At 44.3% G+C, this 22,487-nt stretch overlaps 1 protein-coding gene across 1 annotated transcript; it reads right to left on the bottom strand.

Moving 5' to 3' along the window:
* Positions 1-5,744: 5,744 nt before the first annotated feature.
* On the bottom strand, positions 5,745-7,013 carry LOC311133716 (uncharacterized protein; the record flags this gene model as incomplete). Its single annotated transcript, XM_084167255.1, has 1 exon — positions 5,745-7,013. One exon carries the CDS (start codon positions 7,011-7,013, stop codon positions 5,745-5,747), a length of 1,269 nt encoding a protein of 422 aa, XP_084023381.1.
* Positions 7,014-22,487: the final 15,474 nt, after the last annotated feature.

Genomic DNA, 22,487 nt, shown 5'->3' with positions numbered 1-22,487 from the left:
AAAAACCATTGGAACCATTTCCCTGTTTTACCGCTAGGTTTTATGGGTATTATGACTCATACTGTTGCACTCTATGGAAATGTTTCCACTGGGTTTCTCTTCCTACCCATACACAAAAATGTATGCATGCATGACTGTAAGTCGCTTTGGATAAAAGCGTCTGCTAAATGGCATTATATTATATATATTATTTTACTTCTTTTCTTCCAATGTATGAGGCGCACGCCTGCAGCTAACAGTTCGAATGTCTCCCCCTAGTGGTAGCACTAAGTCTACATGTATATTAAAGCAAAACCATGGAGGACTACAATAATATTGTTGTAAAAAAACAGTTATAAAATCTATCATAGAACATTTGTTGTTGTTGTAAGAGTAATAATATAAACCAGATAGGCCTATCACGTTCATGACCATAGGTCAGTCATAAGTCCCAAAGAGTGTGTTTTGTCCTGCTCCTGCATTCATCCCAGTCATCAGCGACAAAGCATTGGGCTAGGCATGTTTGACATCAATGTTTGTACAATTACAATGGTAATAAAATTGCCACTTTTAGAAAATGTTATATAACGTAGTATTTACAAGTAGAATGGAATGGTTGGCCTTGTGTGGTAGGATTTGTGGGCTTTGACACTCTTAAGTAGGTGTCATAACCAGCTATAAAATGTCACAACACATCTAAATATATGTGTCATGACAGTGTTATGACAATGTTATCACAGGTTATGTCAGCTGTTATGACATATTATGACATGGTTATGACCGTGTCATAACGTGTTATGACGCTAGGTGTCCAATAAAGTGTTTCCGAGCTTACAAATGGGCAGACAGACGATAATACATTCTAAGTACATTAGAATACATTCAGCATTTTTTGGCTTTATCACCAATAGTTTAAAAAATATAAAGAAATAGTATTAAATTGGTATTATAATGCTGCAAATATTGTTTCCACTCATGTTAATCCACAAGGCCAATGCATTAGTCACCCGAATACTCCTCTCATGTCCTTGTTTTTCCTATCTGCCTGACGTCAGCCCAGGCCGCTGGATGCCATGCTAAGCCCCAGGCTGAGAATCTATCCAGTATCCACTCCACTGAAAACACACCTGTCCCTGCTCTGCTCTAAAACCTAGCAATTAACTACCAGGATTGTGTTTTTCACACAAAACCCAACATAGTGCCTGTACAAAGGAGAGAAACTACCCTGAGAGAATGTTCAACCCTCTCAAAACTCCCTCTCTCTCTCTCTCTCTCTCTCTCTTTCTACCACTCGTTCCTATGTCACCCCCCCCCCCCCCCCCCCAGCGCTATACTACCCCCCTTAAATCCTGTCAATACTGAAGCATGGCTTTATTTCTCATTCATTCTCTCTATCCAGAGAGAGGTTGTTTCAGGTTACCTCCTGTGGGACATGATGCACTGTCTCTGTTGTTCACATTGTTCTTGCCCGGTCGAGAGCGCAAGGAAGGAGGCAAGAATGAAACTGCCAGTCATGTTTGTTTTTGTTTCTTTACCTGGCAGTATCTCCCCCCTCTTCTTCTTTCTCTTTCCCTGTAAGACCTTGGATTCGTCAACAGCAAAGTCTAGCGCCAACTTTTTGCCATGAGAGCCATGATATAACTATTTGATACTCGATATGCATCGTTCTCTTTGAAAAAGGATTTGGAAAGTAACTTGATGCATTTATTAATGTCACAACATATGGACTGCAATAAATTAGTAGCTTTAATACTTCCATCAACAGAGTAGACAGAATGTGAGGAGTTACGTTGAGTAGAGTCGGTACTTTCAGAGTAATAATGGATTCAGTGCTTTTAAAGTTAGAATCCGAGGAGGTGAGAGAGTGAGGGGGAGAGTAACTGATACTAGCCACTGCCATTTGACTATGTGTTGACAGTGCGGTGGCATGTTATTCTAACAGAGTGCACTCATACATGTAGACCAGCCGGCTCTGACCTGCTGTATCTCCTATGTGTTAGGGAGCACCCGGTCCCCTAACATTCCGCTAGCCTTCCCGGTCCGTCCCTCTGCTCTCATTCCAGGGAAACGTGTGCGCTGGAATTCACTTCCAATTAAGACCGGGATTAGCCGGGTCACTGTGGGAACAGGGCAGAGTGTGGGAACGCTGTACGGAGGGGCTGCCTGTCCCCCTCTCTCCATCACTCTCCTTCTCTACCCTCACTCTCTCTCACTCTCTCTCACAGTGCCCTCTCTCTGTCTATCCTTGTCTGTCGCTCACGGACGTTTCTCTCCTCTCGTTGTCTCATTTTTTAAAAACCTTTCTTTTATTGTCGCTAATAATTCTTCCCCTCCATCATTCTATAATACTGTATACACCCCTCCCTCCTTCTTCTCACCCCTTTATTTTCCCTTGCTTCTCTCTCACATCTCTCTCCACAGCTTTCATGCTTCATTCTCTCAGAAGTGCACCAGCTCCTCTGTCCCCCCTCCCCCACACACACTTTTCTCCCTCTCTAGATCACATTGAAAGGCTGTCTGGAGGGGTGCTGGAGACTCACATGAATGGCTCAAACTGTAGGACTGAAAGAGGGAGAGAAGACAGGTGCCTCAAAAAGTGAGTTACTTTCTCTTAATTCTGACAGAGCAAGAAGTTGAAATTAACAAATTCAAACATTCAAAATGGCTTTTTATGGATGGTGATAATATGGCATTACTGAATTATTACACTAAGTGAAACTACAATTTTATGAGGATCATTATTAGTGATTGAAAGCACAAACATAAGAAAACTATAAGCCAGAACTACTCATTTTGTTTTAATTTAGATTGTGATGAATATGTATTTGGGAACATCATTTTACATTACATCCATAGGAATGCACTCATTGAACTTGTTCTTCTCTTCTTTCTCATGATCTTCCAGTCATTATGACACTGAATTCCTCTCTCACCACCTCTGCTACATTCCTCCTCTCCATTGTCACCTTCACTTCCACACTCCCACTCTTTCTCTTTTTCCTGGTGTTCCCACAAATCCCTTCCCTCTCCGCTCCTCCACACAAGGCTTGTCCGTTCCAATTATGATACGAGCGTCCAGGCCCCGGCTCACAACCCCGCGCACACACGCACGCACGCATACACCCACCCAGCCCTGTTCTCATTAAGCCCGTATCAATTAGGTGTTAGCACCCTAAAACAAAGAGCCTCTTTACGAGCGGCCCGGCAGCCCACGTTCGGGCCGTGTGAGGTACTTCCTTTCCTTCCTACACCCTGCTTCCCATCCTCATTCATCCATGTTTTTTCCCACTGGTAGCATTGATAGCATATTTAACCTAAAAAGGCTTACATCAACATACTGTATCTAACTGTATTTGTTAAGTTATTATGGTGAAATATAGTGTTGGATTAATTTGAGGGATGGTAACTCATTAGACTAGAGGTGGTTAACTAGAAAAGAAAAGTGCTGTATATGTTCATATGAGCTCACAAATGTCTGGACCAGCATCTTGCATCATCTTCATGTGAGGCCTTGGAAATGATAACCCTCAAATAAAGGATAGAATTGTCTTTCAACATAATGGAACTATGGGCTTATTTGCCAACCTATATAAAATATTTGCTGAGCAAGCTGGTAAATGTTTTATATAACAACTTTCATTAGCTCCAACTTTGCTGCAGAAGCCTGATATATATTTTTTCTGTCTTATCTTAAAAATAAATTAATTTTCTCTTTTAATTTCCTTATTGACTGAACACTACCAAGCTCCTTGTTTGCGGAGGCCTCAGCAGCACAGTACAGTACTTAGCCCTCTGTCTTTGTTGGCTCACCCGTAGCCAGCAACCTGGTTTTGATTTTCCCACAGATCTGCCGGTGAGAGAGGAGTATCGTCCCCTCTTTGGCACAGTGACTATGTTGGCACTGACCCAGCCTGAACCCCCTCCTCTCACACCCCTCTTTATTCCCAGGGGTCCTAGTAGTGTAATACATTACTAACAAAATCCCACTTCCCATTCCCCCCTCCACACCCCCCTCTCCCACAGTTGGCATGCCCCCTAAAATGGGGATTGGGGCCATGATATGACTCTCCCTCCTCTCCCTCTCGCATTCTCTAGCTCCATCTTTCCATTCCTCACTCTCTCTTTTTCCATCACTCTTTAGTTTGTTTTCTGTTTCAGTGTTGAGTCACTCCTAAGTCCAAACCAGCTGTTATTGATACAGTCCACAATTCCACTTAAGCTGAAGAACTGTTACTAAAACATTCACAGAACTCTGTGAATGTTATCATTTGATAATGTCAAGTTGAAAAGGGGCAGGTTGATTTTCCACTGTTGGTATGTCAGCTGTAGGGCGATGGCATGAACATCAGTCAGCGGCCTTAGTTGTGTCAAGGCCGTGGAACGAACTAATGCACCAGGCCTTTCACTGTTGAAAGGATTTAAAGGGAGTATAGATTTGTTCCTTGTTCAAAACAACGCTGCCTATGTCATCAGTACGAGCTTACATTCTCGGAGTGCCCGAGGTCATCTGGGTCGCAGTTCTCATCTGATCTCACCCTCAGAGGGACTGTATTCACGGTTGTGTGTGTGTCTGGATAACATGTAATGATATTATTCTCACCCGGGTGATCATTCATTGTCAGCACGCTTTCTTCTCCCCAGCTCGTGAAATTGACATAAGCTTTACAAACATTCCTGGCATTTTTTCTCAAGGCCGGAGTTCTTTGGACCCTTTATACAGGGAACCAGTGGCAGGAGCACCACCCTGTGGTGATAATGTATGGAGACATGCATCCAAATAAGTATTTAGTTAGTCTAATACCATTTCCTAGCAATGTCAGCTGTTTATCTGCAGGCTAATATGGTTGTTTAATCACAAGAAAGCAACATTAGCTCTCACAACAAAGTTCTGAAAAAACACCACAGTGTTAGCCACGTACAAACCATCCTGATCTCGCAAACTTACATTGTAAGCTCGGGAAATTAGGATGGTTCATGCGAGGCTAACTGAGTGTAGAATTTGAATAAAATTGAAGATTTTCATGCCTTTCTTTTTGCATTTCTGTTGATGATTGACGGTTATGATCACTGTGTGCTTGTAAAATAAAACGACTTATACAATATCTGCACGATTACTTCCTTTATTACTGAAGATTAGGTCAAAGGTTGACAAAGGTCTCCATTGGAAATCAGTTATCAAAGTTGAAAGTTAAGTTACATAAGTCGGCAATATTAATGAAACAATCGATTAATATTAATTGATACAATTATCTACCATTTGGTATAGGCCAATCAGTGATTTGAATTCTATTCACAAAAAGGCAATCTAAACGTTCCCCTTCCCTCTCTTCTTCTCTTCAGACTAATTTGAATTCAATTTCTCCTTTTTCATAAAACTTCTTCCACCACTTGCTCATGTTCCCTTCGTAGTTCGTAGATAATCCATTGAGAACCAAATGAGTCAACACTCCCATCTGAGGGTCAAATATTTCATAAGGAGCCCAGTCAGCGAAGTTATGTCCTCAGCCCTTGCTTTTTCCCACTCGTTTGTAGTGCTCTTCTTGTACCTGCTCTGATCACCTACGATTACTATGAATCTCCTCGCTCAAACCCCTTCAAACAACTGTCACTCAAATTACATGTTTGTGTTTGTCACTGTTTTGGAATGGAGCTGAATAAATGGAGGGAGACAACTTGGGCTTCGGTCTCTCCTCTAAATGGTCCATCAGTATTTTCTCAGATCAAGTGTTGAACATGTGTGATATTTTATTGCCCCTGATGCAAATTTAATAAATACCCGCCAATAAATACCCGCTCCTCTTACTAGCTACATAGGCCTCCTCTAAAAATTCCACACTGAGATCTATCAGTCTTTGTCTCAGTCTCTCTATCTCTTTGGCCTTCTCCTCTATTTCTCTGTCCTTCGTCTGTATCTCTCTGTCCTTCTCCCCCATCTGTCTGATTAACTGATTCTGCATCTTGGTCTTTACGATCATGATGTTCCTCTGCAACTCATGTAGAACTATCTTCATCAGGTTTCTCTCTGCTAAAACTATGGCCTCTCCTTCATAGTTCTCCCTGATCTTCTCAATCTCATGCTTGTGTCTCTCCTCCCTCTCTCGCCTCTCATTTTTTAACTTCTCTCTACATTTCTCCTGGTTTCTCCTTACCTCCTCCATTTGATCAGACAACCTTTTTAGTTCCCTTTCCAGGTCTATTTTTTGATCCTCATTCCTCTCTCTTTCAACCTGTATCTCAAGTTCAGTTGTTTGTTCACCTAATTTTTTGATATCTCTGTCATACTCCTGGATTACTCCTTCTATCTTTTTCAGAGAGTCCTGCATCTCCTTCCCGTGCCTCTCTCTTGTCTCCCTTTCCTCCCTCTTTTTCCTCTCCTCTCTTTCCCTCTGGATCTTTCCCTCCATCTCTCTGACCTGGGCCTCTGACTCCTGGAAGGTCTGACTGCTGTAGAAGCTCTCTATGTTTCCTGACACCATCTTCTCTACCTGGTCCAGCAGCTCTAGAACCTGAGTGTCATGGGCCTGATCCTTAATGTTGAGGACATGGTACCGGTTTCCACATTTTTCTACAAGCTGCCGGAGTTCCTGACTCCCTGCTTGAAGAAACTCCTCAATACTTTGCTCTTTCCGGTTGTCAGCATGAGTGAATAAAATCACAATGTGTCCCCAACAACCCTCCCCAAACATCTCCCCCATTCTCTCCAACATCCCTCTCTCCTCCCCCTTCAAGGGCTCCACTGGTATGACCAGGAGGAAGGCGTGGGGTCCTGGGTCAGATAGCTGGACACAGAGCCCTACATCCGGTCTCATCTCCTCCAGAGAGAGTCCAGGGCTGAACCAGTCTGGAGTGTTCACCAGCAACAGCCGTCTCCCACACACGTCCCCCTCTCTCCTCCTACTCCTCTGGGGCTCTGCAGAGGGGCTGGCCTGGGCTCCAAACTCCTCTCTGCCCAGGATGGTGTTTCCTGCTGCACTCCTCCCAGCCTCAGTCCTCCCCAACAGTATCAGTCTCAACTCAGACACACTGGGAGACATTAGGGAGTCTGTACTGCTGCTTTCTCCTACCACTGCATCACAACACAAGGCAATTTAAGATAAAGTTCATGAAAAACAATAATAGGAATGAGAATATCTGATTGTTTAAGCCTAAATGGATCACTCACTAGTTGGAGGAGGTACCATATTGTTTCCCCTCCTGAGCAATCTGCACTTTTCCTCCAGACGTATTATGTCCATCTCTGCAGGGGTTGGGGGATAGATATTAGCTCATTGGATTTTTTATTTTGCTAATTGTCTTGACTTTCTTATCTATTTATTCAGTAATTCAATGTAAAACATTTGAGAAGAAAAAATAAGTTACAAAATTACAATTATGATGAAAATACTTATATCCAAGCCACTCTTAAAATAAACCACCTGGGTTCAACATAGCATGATCTTTGATGTATTCATTTAAATCACTTATTCTTATGAATAATCAATCATCTTCTCTGAACCAATCCACTTTCCTCTAGACTCTCATACTTACCAATTTTATAGACTGATGTCTGCCTTTTCAGCTTGTCTTCCTTGGTCTCTGATTCTAAATACCCTTCTGATGAACCTATTTTGGAAAGCTGAAACGTGAATTTGGTGTAGTATACAGCAAATGAACATGTACAGTAAAACAGATCAACCAGGCCAATCGGAATTCTGATGTAACTGTCAGGTTGTCTACTGACTGTAAAAGGAGGGCTACTGATGATGACATGAGTTTATGTCTTTTCGACTGAACAAGTTTTTATAACAAATAAAGGGAAATCTGATTCAAACAACAAAGCGGTCACCCTGACACTTTATTGGGTAAACATTTGAGGAATGAGGCTAGAGAAATGGAACCACTTTTTAATTCAAAGACAGAGCTATTGTATGGATGCAAGGACTGACCATCCATGAAATCAAAGTTGTTTTAACCATGTTACCAGTGTTGATTTTTTAAAAATCATACGAGTCTAATCATCAGGGGCCTGATTTATAACCATCGCGTACATTTTACCCAAAATATCTGAAAAGACTGTGAATGCACCAAAATATTGAGACTAACCTTGGCACACGCCATACATACGCATGTTTCCCGTTATAAATCAGACCTGCCATAAAACTGCGTGCGCGAACAAGCATTAAAACTCCACCTGAATAATGCCCGTCATTCACCTTTTATGTTGACAATAACGCCCTTATTTGCTGTATACTTGAGAAGGGTGCAATTACGGCCTGCAATTTGGGGCGTTCCTGCATGTGAGCAACCAGGCGGAAGGCATGGGGCGCTCCAGTACAGCAGGTGGCGTTAATTAAGCAATAAGGCCCGAGGAGGTGTGGTATATGGCCAATATTTCACGGCTAAGGGCTGTTCTTAGGCACGACGCAACGCCTGGACACAGCCCTCAGCCGTGGTATATTGGCCATATATCACAAACCACCGAGGTGCCTTATTGCTATTATAAACTCGTTACCAACGTAATTAGAGCAGTAAAAATAAATGTTTTGTCATACCCGTGGTATACGGTCTGAAATACCACGGCTGTCAGCCAATCAGCATTCAGGGCTCGAACCACCCAATTTATAATGCACAATAACGTTGGTTGCCAGCCGCCGATTAACCCCACAGAAGAAAGGCGGGAGCGACAATGGTAGCTAACTACCTGTACACCGGTAGACAGTGTCCTTAGTCCCAGCCTGTCGGGTACTGTTTTCCTGCAGTTCTGTTAACGACGGCGAGGGCAGGTGTTTCGGCAGGTGGGAGCAAAGAACACTGTGTGCTAGAACACTGTGTGCTTGATTAGCCAGCTAGTCCGATACACTGCTGGCAGGAGGCGGAGGCGACACCTTGTGCTAGCTAACTAGCATGCTAGCTCGCACACGGTGTCCCTAACATGCTGACCAGACCGGGCGCGCGCATGCACCATCGCGCGCATGCACCATCGCGCGCATGTTGATTTTGTCCATCCACACCAGACACGATCAGGACATGCAGGTTGAAATATCAAAATGAACCCTGAACCAACTATATTAATTTGGGGACAGGTCAAAAAGCATTAAACGTTCATGGCAATTTAGCCAGCTAGCTTGCTGTTGCTAGCACGGTTTTCTCCGGTACACATCAGGCGGGAGCCGTGTGCTAACCGTGGTCCTCTGTAGCTCAGCTGGTAGAGCACGGCGCTTGTAAAGCCAAGGTAGTGGGTTCGATCCCCGGGACCACCCATACACAAAAAATGTATGCACGCATGACTGTAAGTCGTTTTGGATAAAAGCGTCTGCTAAATGGCATATTATTATTATTAACTAACTATCAAACTAGCACACAGTGTCGCTAACTAGCAAGTGTACCGGAGAAAACCGTGCCCGACACGCGGGGGCAAAGGACACTGTCTACCGGTCGCCCCCGCCTCTCACTAGCACATCAGGCAGGAGGCTGGGGCAACACCGTGTGTTAGCTAACTAGCTAGCTTGCTAGTTACATGCTGACCACACCGCTCGCGTTAGAAAGTTACAAGCTAGTTAGCCTGCACATGGCGTCTCCCCAGCCGCCCGCCTGCTGTGCTAGCGAGAGACGGGGGTGACCGGTACTTCGCGCTCACATGTCGGGCACAGTTCTATTAAAGACAGTGAAGGCAGGTGTTCGGCAGGCGGGAGCAAAGGACACAGTCTACCGGTGTAGCTCCGACTAGCTGGCAAGGAGGGCGGTGGGGGTGAAAAAAAACTAATATAGTACTTTTATTTCCCTTTTGACTCGCATTCAAAAGTGTCATAAGCATGAAGATGTCCGGAACCAATGGGATGCTCGAGAGGGGGGGTTTGGGGTTCCTGCAGATGCAGGAATGCCCACATGCAGGAACACCCCGAATATCTGGCTGCAGTTGCACACTATTGGTATACTTTGGAAGTATTAGAATTAAGCCAAGACAGTAAATCTAAAGGAAATATCAATGGCGAACTTGATGAAATGTCTTTGGAGGTGTTGGCAGAAAGATTTTTTTTGCAGTGACATTTGCTGTATCTGACCATTTCTGAAACACATAAACAATTGCAAATTATTTTGGACCTGTAAACAGATCATTTGAATTCAATAATATTTTGCATTTACTTTCTCCCAAACCTAAATATGCTGCACTGTCTATGAATTCTGAAACATTGTCTACTCTGCAAAAAAAGAAAACTACAGTAGGCCTACTTACAGTGGTAGCCTACACACTTTGTAGTAGGAAGGCCCTTGTGGGTATCCGCCCTATGTATGACATGCGCAGACTAGGTTAGTAAACATGCTGAAGCTAGAACCTCGTTGTCGTGCCTCCTTATTTTAGATGACAACTACATGTTGTCAGAAGTGGTTTTAATAATCACATAAATGTGAAGGACTTACCAAGTAAATCATACATTTCAGGCCTCCATGCTGTTTCAAAGCAAGGAGGGCACAGTGTTGGAGATAAACAGCGCAGATCATCATTGGGCTAGCTAACAAGCAAGGACTAAGTTACTGCTAGCAACATGTTGCAAGAGGAAGAAACTGGCAGGATTTCAGGGTTTGCGACTCCAAGTTTAACGGGCTCTCGCGCAAACATGGACAGGCCAGTGGCTAGTGCTTACGGATTTCGCATTAGTCCCCCAGAGAATTTTGATTTTATGGACATTCAAAACTGGCCGAAATGGATCAGGCGCTTTGAAAAGGTACAGAGTAGCTTCAGGCTTAAACGTGAAAAATGAGGCATTTCAAGTTAATACACTGATCTACTCTATGGGTGATGAAGCCGAGGATGTATTAAATGCTTCACCGTTGACTGAGGAAGATAAACTTAATTACTGTGCCGTTAAAGACTGTTTTGAAACGCATTTCGTAGGGAGACACAACATTATATTTGAGAGAGCTAGGTTTAATGTGCGCAAACAGGAGGGTGAAACCACAGACAGTTTTCTCACTGCTGTTCACAAGCTAGCGGAACATTGTCAGTTTGGCGCAATCAGGGAGGAACTGTTTCGAGATCGGATTGTAGTGGGAATAAGAAATATCTCACTTTCTGAAAAGTTAAAGTTGGATTCCCAGCTTACCTTGTCCAAAGCTGTAAACCAGGTTAGGCAGAGTGAGACAGTAAAAAGATAGTAGATGATGCTGCGCCGCAGCAGCTCCTTGCAGAGTGAAGAGAGTGAGGAAATACATGCGTTTTCATACCGTGCTAAAAAAACGGAGGGGAACGCAGAACAGAGACAGACGTGGCGAAAACAATCACAAACAGCACCAGTAGCGAGTTCAAGTGTTTGTCGCAAATGTGGGAAATCCCCTTTGCACAGCTGGAAAGCAGCAAAGGATGCTGAATGCAGGAAATGTCACAGGAGAGGACACTTTTCAGCTGTCTTTCGATCAAAGCAAATGCATGAGGTCTCAGAGGAGGAACAGCAGCTACAGCAGGACAGCATCTTTCTTGGAGAAGTAAGGGAAAACAATGCTAGCTGGCACTCAGACATTAACCTTAATGGGGAGGTGGTGTCATTTAAACTAGACACAGGGGCAGCAGTGACAGCAATCCCCACTAGGCTGTATAGCTATAGTAGAGATGGCCGTTTGCTGTCTACAAACAAAAAACTGTACGGGCCCAGTAATAAGATATTACCAGTGGTAGGGCAGTTGGTGAGTAAACTTGAGAGTAAAGACAAAAGTGCCATCCAGCCTGTCTTCGTCATCGACTCTCTGGCCAGACCGTTGCTGGGGCTGCCAGCAATTGAAGCATTGCAACTCATTGAGAGAGTGAGTGAACAGGAGGATTCTACCAGCATGTTAAATGTGCAACCAGAGGAGAAAAAAACACTAGACCACCTTTACTCCACACACAGAGACGCATACAAAGCTCTCCCTCGCCCTCCATTTGGCAAATCTGACCATAACTCTATCCTCCTGATTCCTGCTTATAAGCAAAAACTAAAGCAGGAAGCACCAGTGACTCGGTTAATAAAAAAGTGGTCAGATGACGCAGATGCTAAGCTACAGGACTGTTTTGCTAGCACAGACTGGAACATGTTCCGGGATTCTTCAGATAGCATTGAGGAGTACACCACATCAGTCACTGGCTTCATCAATAAGTGCATCAATGATGTCGTCCCCACAGTGACCGAACGTACATACCCCAACCAGAAGCCATGGATTACAGGAAACATCCGCACTGAGCTAAAGGGTAGAGCTGCCGTTTTCAAGGAGCGGGACTCTAACCCGGATGCTTATAAGAAATCCCGCTATGCCCTCCGACGAACCATCAAACAGGCAAAGAGTCAATACAGGACTAAGATTGAATCGTACTACACCGGCTCTGATGCTCGTCGGATGTGGCAGGGCTTGAAAACTATTACAGACTACAAAAGGGAAGCACAGCTGCGAGCTGCCCAGTGATACAAGACTTCCAGACGAGCTAAACCACTTCTATGCTCGCTTCGAGGCAAGCAACACTGAAGCATGCATGAGAGCACCAGCTGTTCCGGATGACTATGTGATCACGCTCTCCGTAGCCGATGTAAGTAAGACTTTTAAGCAGGTCAACATTCACAAGGCCGCAGGGCCAGACGGATTACCAGGACGTGTACTCCGAGCATGTGCTGACCAACTGGCAAGTGTCTTCACTGACATTTTCAACATGTCCCTGACTGAGTCTGTAATACCAACATGTTTCAAGCAGACCACCATAGTCCCCGTGCCCAAGGACACTAAGATAACCTGCCTAAATGACTACCGACCCGTAGCACTGACGTCTGTAGCCATGAAGTGCTTTGAAAGGCTGGTCATGGCTCACATCAACAGCATTATCCCAGAAACCCTAGACCCACTCCAATTTGCATACCACCCCAACATATCCACAGATGATGCAATCTCTATTGCACTCCACACTGCCCTTTCCCACCTGGACAAGAAGAACACCTACGTGAGAATGCTATTCATTGACTACAGCTCAGCATTCAACACCATAGTGCCCTCAAAGCTCATCACTAAGCTAAGGATCCTGGGACTAAACACCTCCCTCTGCAACTGGATCCTGGACTTTCTGACGGGCCGCCCCCAGGTGGTAAGGGTAGGTAACAACACATCTGCCACACTGATCCTCAAGACGGGGGCCCCTCAGGGGTGCGTGCTCAGTCCCCTCCTGTACTCCCTGTTCACCCATGACTGCATGGCCAGCACGACTCCAACACCATCATTAAGTTTGCCGACGACACAACAGTGGTAGGCCTGATCACCGACATGATGAGACAGCCTATAGGGAGGAGGTCAGAGACCTGGCCGTGTGGTGCCAGGATAACAACCTCTCCCTCAACGTGACCAAGACAAAGGAGATGATTGTGGACTACAGGAAAAAAAAGAGGACTGAGCACGCCCCCATTCTCATCGACAGGGCTGTAGTGGAACAGGTTAGGAGCTTCAAGTTCCTTGGTCTATCATGGTCCAAACACACCAAGACAGTCGTGAAGAGGGCACGACAAAGCCTATTCCCTCTCAGGAGACTGAAAAGATTTGGCATGGGTCCTCAGATCCTCAAAAAATTATACAGCTGCACCATCGAGAGCATCCTGACTGGTTGGATCACCGCCTGGTATGGCAACTGCTTGGCCTCCGACCGCAAGGCACTACAGAGGGTAGTGCGTACGGCCCAGTACATCACTGGGGCCAAGCTTCCTGCCATCCAGGACCTCTATGCCAGGCGGTGTCAGAGGAAGGCCCTCAAAATTGTCAAAGACTCCAGCCACCCTAGTCATAGACTGTTCTTTCTGCTACCGCACGGCAAGCGGTACCAGAGTGCCAAGTCTAGGTCCAAAAGACTTCTCAACAGCTTCTACCCCCAAGCCATAAGACTCCTGAACAGCTAATCATGGCTACCCGGACTATTTGCACTGCCCCCCCTCCCCCACCCCATCTTGCACGCATGACTGTAAGTGCACGCATGACTGTAAGTCGCTTTGGATAAAAGCGTCTGCTAAATGGCATATTATTATTATATTATTATTATTATCTTTTTACGCTGCTGCTACTCTGTTAATTATTTATGCATAGTCACTTTAACACTACCCACATGTACATATTACTTCAACTACCTCAACTAGCCGGTGCCCCCGCACATTGACTCTGCACCGGTACCCCCCTGTATATATAGCCTCCCTACTGTTATTTTATTTTACTTCTTCTCTTTTTTTCTCAACACTTTTTTGTTGTTGTTTTATTTACTTTTTTATTAAAAATAAATGCACTGTTGGTTAAGGGCTGTAAGTAAGCATTTCACTGTAATGTCTGCACCTTTTGAATTCGGCGCATGTGGCCAATACAATTTGATTTGATTTGATTTGACCCAGGGGAGGTTTTCAAAAATACATTCCCAAAAGTGTTTTCTGGCCTAGGAAGGCTAGAAGGTGACTACAAAATCAGCCTGAAAGAGGATGTGTCCCCTATGCCCTCACCACCCTCCGCCGTGTGCCTATCCCTTTATTGGCCAAAGTAAAGGAAGAGTTGGGGAGGATGGAAGAAATTGGGTCATGTCTAAAATAGAGAGTCCCACTGACTGGTGTGCAGGGATGGTGGTGGTCCCAAAACCAAATGGGGACATAAGGATCAGTGTGGACATGAGTAACTTGAATGAGGCACTCTGCAGAGAGAGACACATCATACCATCAGTGGAGCAGTCGCTGGCTCAGCTGGATGGCTCACAAGTCTTCACAAAGCTGGATGCCCGCTCAGGCTTCTGGCAGATACCCCTGTCACCAGAGAGTAGGGCGCTCACAACGTTTATAACACCGTTTGGCCGGTACTGTTTTAACTTTTTGCCATTTGGAATTGCTTCCGGTCCTGGGCATTTCCAAAGACGCATGTCGCAGCTGTTGGATGGGCTGAGTGGCGTCATAGTACACGCGGACGACGTGCTCGTGTGCGGACGAGACAGAGCAGAACATGATGAAAGGCTCACAGCAGTTCTGACCAGACTCCAGGAAACTGGCCTGACACTCAATGAAAAATGCACCTTTGCACCGTCAGAGGTCTTGTTCTTGGGACACAAAATCAGTGCAGCTGGAATAGAGCTGGACCCGGAGAAGATCAGCGCCATCACAGATATGCCCATCCCCCAGAACGTGGCTGAGGTCAGGACCTTCTTAGGCATGGCCACATATGTGGGTAAGTTCCTCCCACAGTTTTCAGATACAACCAAACCCCTGAGAGTCTTACTAGCCAAAGAGAATGACTGGTAATGGGGTCACATGCAACAGGTGGCATTTGACAAGATCAAAGGAGACCTGGCCTCACAGAGAGTGCTGGCCCAGGACTGTCCCCACACTAAGACAAAGGTATCAGCAGATGCATCATCCTTTGGGCTAGGGGCGGTCCTCACACAGATGCAGGACAACATGGAGTGGCGTCCAATAGCATACATCTCACAAAGCTTATCCGACACGGAGCAAAGGTATGCACAAGTGGAGAAGGAGGCGTTGGCTATCACATGGGCATGTGAAAGGCTCAGCCAATACCTTATTGGCCTGCAGTTTACAGCAGAGACTGACCACAAACCACTGTTGGCTCTGTTAGGGACAAAAGCACTGGACGACTTGCCTCCCAGAGTTCTGAGCTTCCGCCTCAGATTGCTGAGGTTCACCTACAAGATGGTGTATGTGCCAGGGAAGGCACTGATCACAGCAGACGCACTCTCCAGGGCCTCAATTAAACGTCCATTAACAGAGGAAGAGCAATGTCTAGAGGGTGAGGTACAGGTGTCCATTTATGCAGTAAGAGACAGCCTGCCTGCATCTCAGACCAAACTGCAGCAGATTGCAGATGAGCAACAGGAGACCCCATCTGCCGACAGATAGTACAGCAGTGCAAAAAGGGATGGCCCAGGCAGGAGGAACTGCCTCAGCTGCTGAAGCACTATTGGGTGCACCAATGTGACTTCCACTATAATGGAGACCTTCTCATGAAAGGACAACTGGAAATGCTAGACAGAGTGAATGAGAGACACATAGGGATAGCCAAATGCAGACTGAGGGCTCAACAGTCGGTGTGGTGGCTTGGTCTGAGTACTCAGATTGCCAAACTGGTGGCCCAGTGTGAGGTGTGTGCAAAATGTCAACCTTGTCATCCTGAACCAATGATGGCAACGGAGCTGCCAAAACGGCCATGGCAAAAAGTAGGGGCAGATATGTTCTATTGGAAAAATGACACTTATCTGCTAGTGGTAGATTACTATTCAAGATACATTGAAATAGCAAAGACACCCATAACCACATCAGCTGGTGTTATCAATGGATTACTGAGGTCCTGGTTACAGATAACGCTCCCCAGTTCTCCGCGAGCTCCTTTTCCGCAGAATAAGACTTCACACATGTGACCAGTAGCCCCTACCATGCACAGAGCAACTGTGAGGCAGAAAGAGCTGTGAAAACAGTCAAAGGACTGCTAAAAAGAACAAGGATCCGTACAGGGCTCTGTTATCTTAACAGAGTTACACCACTGCATCGAGGGACGTCGCTTGCCGAGCTCCTGATGGGCAGAAGGCTGCACTCCCCATTGCCTGTCTCGCCGGCTCAGCTTAAACCCCAATGGCCTAACAGGAAGGCCTTCGCTGAGAGGGACAAACGGCTGAAACAAACACAAACCGGAGACTTTCATCGGAGACACCGTGCTACGGAGAGGCCAGAGCTGACAGAAGGTCAATGTGTGTGGATTACAAACTCAAAGACACCAGCAATAGTGCTGAGGAAAGCAGATGCCCCACGCTCCTATGTGGTGGACACAGGCTCAGAGGATGTACGGAGGAACAAAACACACCTCAGAGCTCTTACAGATATACCAGCCACACAGGCTGAAGAGGCCACAGACAACACACAAAGAGGGGGAAGGAGAGAGAATGCTCACAGAGCCACAAGCTTGCCCAAAAAGCATTCTCACAGAGCCACAAGCTCGCCCAAAAAGGGATGTGAAGCCACCAGAGTGGCTGAAAGAGTATGTTGCGTGAATAGAATACATACTGTTGGGGACCATACCCAGAAAAAAGAGACTGTACCTAAGTTAATGCATAGGAGTTCAGACTGTGTCATTTAATGCTTTCATACTGTTTCAGGATGTGAAGTAGCATGTTAAAGAGAATAATACTGGTTTCCAAATTGCATTTCAGTTATGCTTCAGTGGTTATGAATGTTGAATTCTTGTTCATTGGAGAGGGGAAGATGTAGTAGGATGGCCCTTGTGGGTATCCGTACCTACAGTGAGGGAAAAAAGTATTTGATCCCCTGCTGATTTTGTACGTTTGCCCACTGACAAAGAAATTATCAGTCTATAATTTTTGTAGTAGGTTTATTTGAACAGTGAGAGACAGAATAACAACAAAAAAATCCAGAAAAACGCATGTCAGAAATGTTATAAATTGATTTGCATTTTAATGAGGGAAATAAGTATTTGACCCCCTCTCAATCAGAAAGATTTCTGGCTCCCAGGTGTCTTTTATACAGGTAACGAGCTGAGATTAGGAGCACACACTCTTAAAGGGAGTGCTCCTAATCTCAGTTTGTTACCTGTATAAAAGACCCCTGTCCACAGAAGCAATCAATCAATCAGATTCCAAACTCTCCACCATGGCCAAGACCAAAGAGCTCTCCAAGGATGTCAGGGACAAGATTGTAGACCTACACACGGCTGGAATGGGCTACAAGACCATTGCCAAGCAGCTTGGTGAGAAGGTGACAACAGTTGGTGCGATTATTCGCAAATGGAAGAAACACAAAATAACTGTCAATCTCCCTCGGCCTGGGGCTCCATGCAAGTCTCACCTCGTGGAGTTGCAATGATCATGAGAACGGTGAGGAATCAGCCCAGAACTACACGGGAGGATCTTGTCAATGATCTCAAGGCAGCTGGGACCATAGTCACCAAGAAAACAATTGGTAACACAGTACGCCGTGAAGGACTGAAATCCTGCATCGCCCACAAGGTCCCCCTGCTCAAGAAAGCACATATACAGGCCCGTCTGAAGTTTGCCAATGAACATCTGAATGATTCAGAGGAGAACTGGGTGAAAGTGTTGTGGTCAGATGAGACCAAAATCGAGCTCTTTGGCATCAACTCAACTCGCCGTGTTTGGAGGAGGAGGAATGCTGCCTATGACCCCAAGAACACCATCCCTACCGTCAAACATAGAGGTGGAAACATTATGCTTTGGGGGTGTTTTTCTGCTAAGGGGACAGGACAACTTCACCGCATCAAAGGGACGATAGACGGGGCCATGTACCGTCAAATCTTGGTTGAGAACCTCCTTCCCTCAGCCAGGGCATTGAAAATGGGTCGTGGATGGGTATTCCAGCATGACAATGACCCAAAACACACGGCCAAGGCAACAAAGGAGTGGCTCAAGAAGAAGCACATTAAGGTCCTGGAGTGGCCTAGCCAGTCTCCAGAACTTAATCCCATAGAAAATCTGTGGAGGGAGCTGAAGGTTCGAGTTGCCAAACGTCAGCCTCGAAACCTTAATGACTTGGAGAAGATCTGCAAAGAGGAGTGGGACAAAATCCCTCCTGAGATGTGTGCAAACCTAGTGGCCAACTACAAGAAACGTCTGACCTCTGTGATTGCCAACAAGGGTTTTGCCACCAAGTACTAAGTCATGTTTTGCAGAGGGGTCAAATACTTATTTCCCTCATTAAAATGCAAATCAATTTATAAAATTTTTGACATGCGATTTTCTGGATTTTTTTGTTGTTATTCTACGTCTCTCACTGTTCAAATAAACCTACCATTAAAATTATAGACTGATCATGTCTTTGTCAGTGGGCAAACGTACAAAATCAGCAGGGGATCAAATACTTTTTTCCCCTCACTGTATGTATGACATGCGCAGACTAGGCTTGTAAACATGCTGAAGATAGAACCTCGTTGTCGCGCCTCCTTATTTTAGATGACAACTACACTTCAATGCAAAAGATCAACTGTCACTAACAGTCAATGATTGCATCTTGGTATTTAGCTACCTGTTTTTTTGTTATGAATAAGTCATCATATATTCCCCATTTGCACAAGGCTACTAGGCTACTTTTGCCTTCTTGCAATGCAATACTTCAACCACTAGAAACTGCATACGCGTGGTCTAAAGTTGGCGGGAGGATAAGATCATTCTCACGTTAAGTTGAGTTTCTATGAATGCCACCTTTTGCGTGAAAACTGGCGCACGCATGTTTTGGGGCATATTTTGTGCTTATACAATGTTTATAAATGAGGCTCCAGGAGTTCATAATGATGTACTTTAGTAGATCACTTACCATTGAGCCCCACTGCAACCTCCCGCAGCTGCTTCCCATGGATGACCTGACATATGTACACTCCTCTATCTGACATTCTGAACCGTTCCAGCTTCAGAGACACGTTGCCTCTTTCCAGCTCCTGGGTGATCAGACTCAGTCTTCCCTTGTAGCCCCTCACCTCTGTCACCTGGCCCCTCTTATACAAGTAAATACACTGTGTTTTCTTAAACCACCGGATTGTCATGGCAACAGCACTGATCTCAGGGGACAAGTGACAGGGGAGGGTGACCTCATGGTCAACATAAGTCTCCACTTTGTTTTGGGGGGTAAGTTTAAACTCATCTGTTTGGGGAAAGAGAAACATTCTGGGTTATCTCTGACACAAATACATGCAGACCATTGACAAACGTGCACACTTTGGAATCAAACAAACCGTTTGTGAAGTGCTTCTTTCTCAAGGTAAATTCATGCAAAAATAGGCCTAACCATTCAAATTCTGAGACTGTAACGTGGTGACTTACCATGATCTCTGGACTCTGCCATTTTCCCTGCATAATAAAAACTTTGATCAGGGAATGATAATCAAGTAATAAAACCTGCATTGGTTTATTTTCATAGAATTGTAGTGTGTTGTTTTTTTATTCCTTATGCATTCCTCTATTCATCTATCAAATTACCTTCCTCAAGAACTTGTCTATTCTTGAAGGTGAAAAATACAGACATTCACTTTTACCTTTAATGGTCTTCGTTATGTCTCCCACCTAATTTAAAGATTGTTGATTCAAATCCAGAAAGTCACTACATCGTTTGTGAAAACCATACTGTGCACTTATATCACATAATCCTTTTATACACAAATTCAAACAGCATTTTCAAAGGTCATCTGCAGATGCATGCATGTGATAGATCTCCTTCGGTGTTGATTAACTAGACTTTCACCTTTACACTGGAACTTACAGTACAGGTGACTTCAGTAAACTCCGCCTTTCCACTCTCTGCATGTTGCAATGATGTGTATAAACCCTGGATTGCTGATGCTATGTAATAGCCATTGAGAGGTTTTAAAGCCACCAGCCGCCATTTTGGCACTCCCCAGAAGGAGCAGTCCTCCATAGGAATGAATGGAATTCTACAGTATTTTAATTAAATGTTTTTAAGTATTACTTTGTTGTAGTGGGGACAGTAACATTAGTACTCTATAAAACAAATATTTTAAGGAATATGTTTTTATATATTATTTTTTTCATGTTCACTTGATATAATTTAAAAGTATGCATTAAGGTGTCTGTAATATAATATACTTGTCAAAATCGAATGTCGACATGAATAAATGCATTTCCAGTTGTGGAAAAAGTACCCAATTGTCATACTTGAGTAAAAGTAAAGATACCTTAATAGAAAATGACTCAAGTAAAAGTGAAAGTCACCCAGTAAAATACTACTTGAGTAAAAGTCTACAAGTATTTGGTTTTAAATATGCTTAAGTATCAAAAGTAAAAGTAAAAGAACAAATCATTTCAAATTCCTTATATTAAGCAAACCAGACGGCACAATTTTCTTGTTGTTTTCATTTACGGATGCCAGGGGCACACTCCAACTCTCAGACATCATTTACAAACGAATCATGTGTGTTTAGTGAGTAAGAGGCAGTAGGGATGACCAGGGTCTGGAGTCCAAATTTGAGATTTTTGTGAGACGCGGTGTGGGTGAACGGATGATCTCCGCATGTGTATTTCCTACCGTAAAGCATGGAGGAGGAGGTGTTATGGTGTGGGGGTGCTTTGCTGGTGACACTGTCTGTGATTCATTTAGAATTCAAGGCACACTTAACCAGCATGGCTACCCCAGCATTCTGCAGTGATATGCCATCCCATCTGGTTTGGGCTTAGTGGGACTATCATTTGTTTTTCAACAGGACAATGACCCAACACACCTCCAGGCTGTGTAAGGGCTATTTTACCAAGAAGGAGAGTGATGGAGTGCAGCATTAGATGACCTGGCCTCCACAATCCCCTGACCTCAACCCAATTGAGATGGTTTGGGATGAGTCGGACCGCAGAGTGAAGGACAAGCAGCCAACAAGTGCTCAGCATATGTGGGAACTCCTTCAAGACTGTTGGAAAAGCATTCCAGGTGAAGCTGGTTGAGAGAATGCCAAGAGTGTGCAAAGCTATCATCAAGGCAAAGGGTGGCTATTTGAAGAATCTCAAATATAACATATATTTTGGTTACTACATGATTCCATATGTGTTATTTCATAGTATTGATGTCTTTACTATTATTCTACAATGTAGAAAATAGTAAAAATAAAGAAAAACCCTGGAATGAGTAGGTGTGTCCAAACTTTTGACTGGTACTGTATGTGTAAGCTAAATATCAAAGTGGTCATGCAGACCTCTTCTGAAAACTATTGCATTTCTTTTAAATTCTGTCTCAATCCTTCTCCTCCAGCTGTCCGCTGAGCTCCCTCTGCACCGTTGTCATTGAGATCATGATGTTCCTCTGTAACTCAGGTAGGACCACCATCAGGTTTCTCTCTGCTTCAACTATGGCCTCTCCCTCATCTCCTCAGTCTCCTGTCTGTCTCTCTTCCCTCTCCCTCCTCTCATTCTCTCTAAATATATCCAGCTTTCTCTCAATTTCCTCCATTCTATCAGTTCCTCTCCATAGCTCCCTCTCTAGTGCTCTTTTCCTCAAACTACATCTATTTATTTTCCTTTCAAACATCTTTGTTTAATGACAAAAACTTTATTTTCTGGTCTTTTCACTTCTCCTATTTCTATGTGTTCCTTCTATCTTTGATCCAAGGTCAATAATGCAGTTGCAAGTGCAGTCCACCAAGTTGCAACTCTTGGACTGCACAACTACTGATAATATTCTTGCTAGGCCTAGTTAGACAAACGTATGGTGTGGGCAATTTTATCCATAGCACATTTATTTCTACATGGCAAGATAACTGTGTCATGTTACAATACGATAGTAAAGTAAAAACAATTTAAAGCTCTGACCTAAATGAGTATCAGTTGTTTGTAAACCTTGTATAAAGGATAAATACAATATTACAGTCATGTCAATGAAGTGATGAACTGTTATTTTATAAATGATAATAAAAAGCAATATTGAAACAAATACCTTTCCATGGAGTCCATTATTATGTAATTGTAGCCAAAACAGATTTCAAATATATGGTTAGATACCAAAGCAAGGGTTCATGTGTTGTTTTGTTTT

This window comes from Coregonus lavaretus (genome assembly GCF_964263955.1).
Source record: "Coregonus lavaretus genome assembly, chromosome: 1".
Lineage (NCBI taxonomy): Eukaryota > Metazoa > Chordata > Actinopteri > Salmoniformes > Salmonidae > Coregonus > Coregonus lavaretus.
This window is presented reverse-complemented; position numbering and strand designations above follow the sequence as displayed.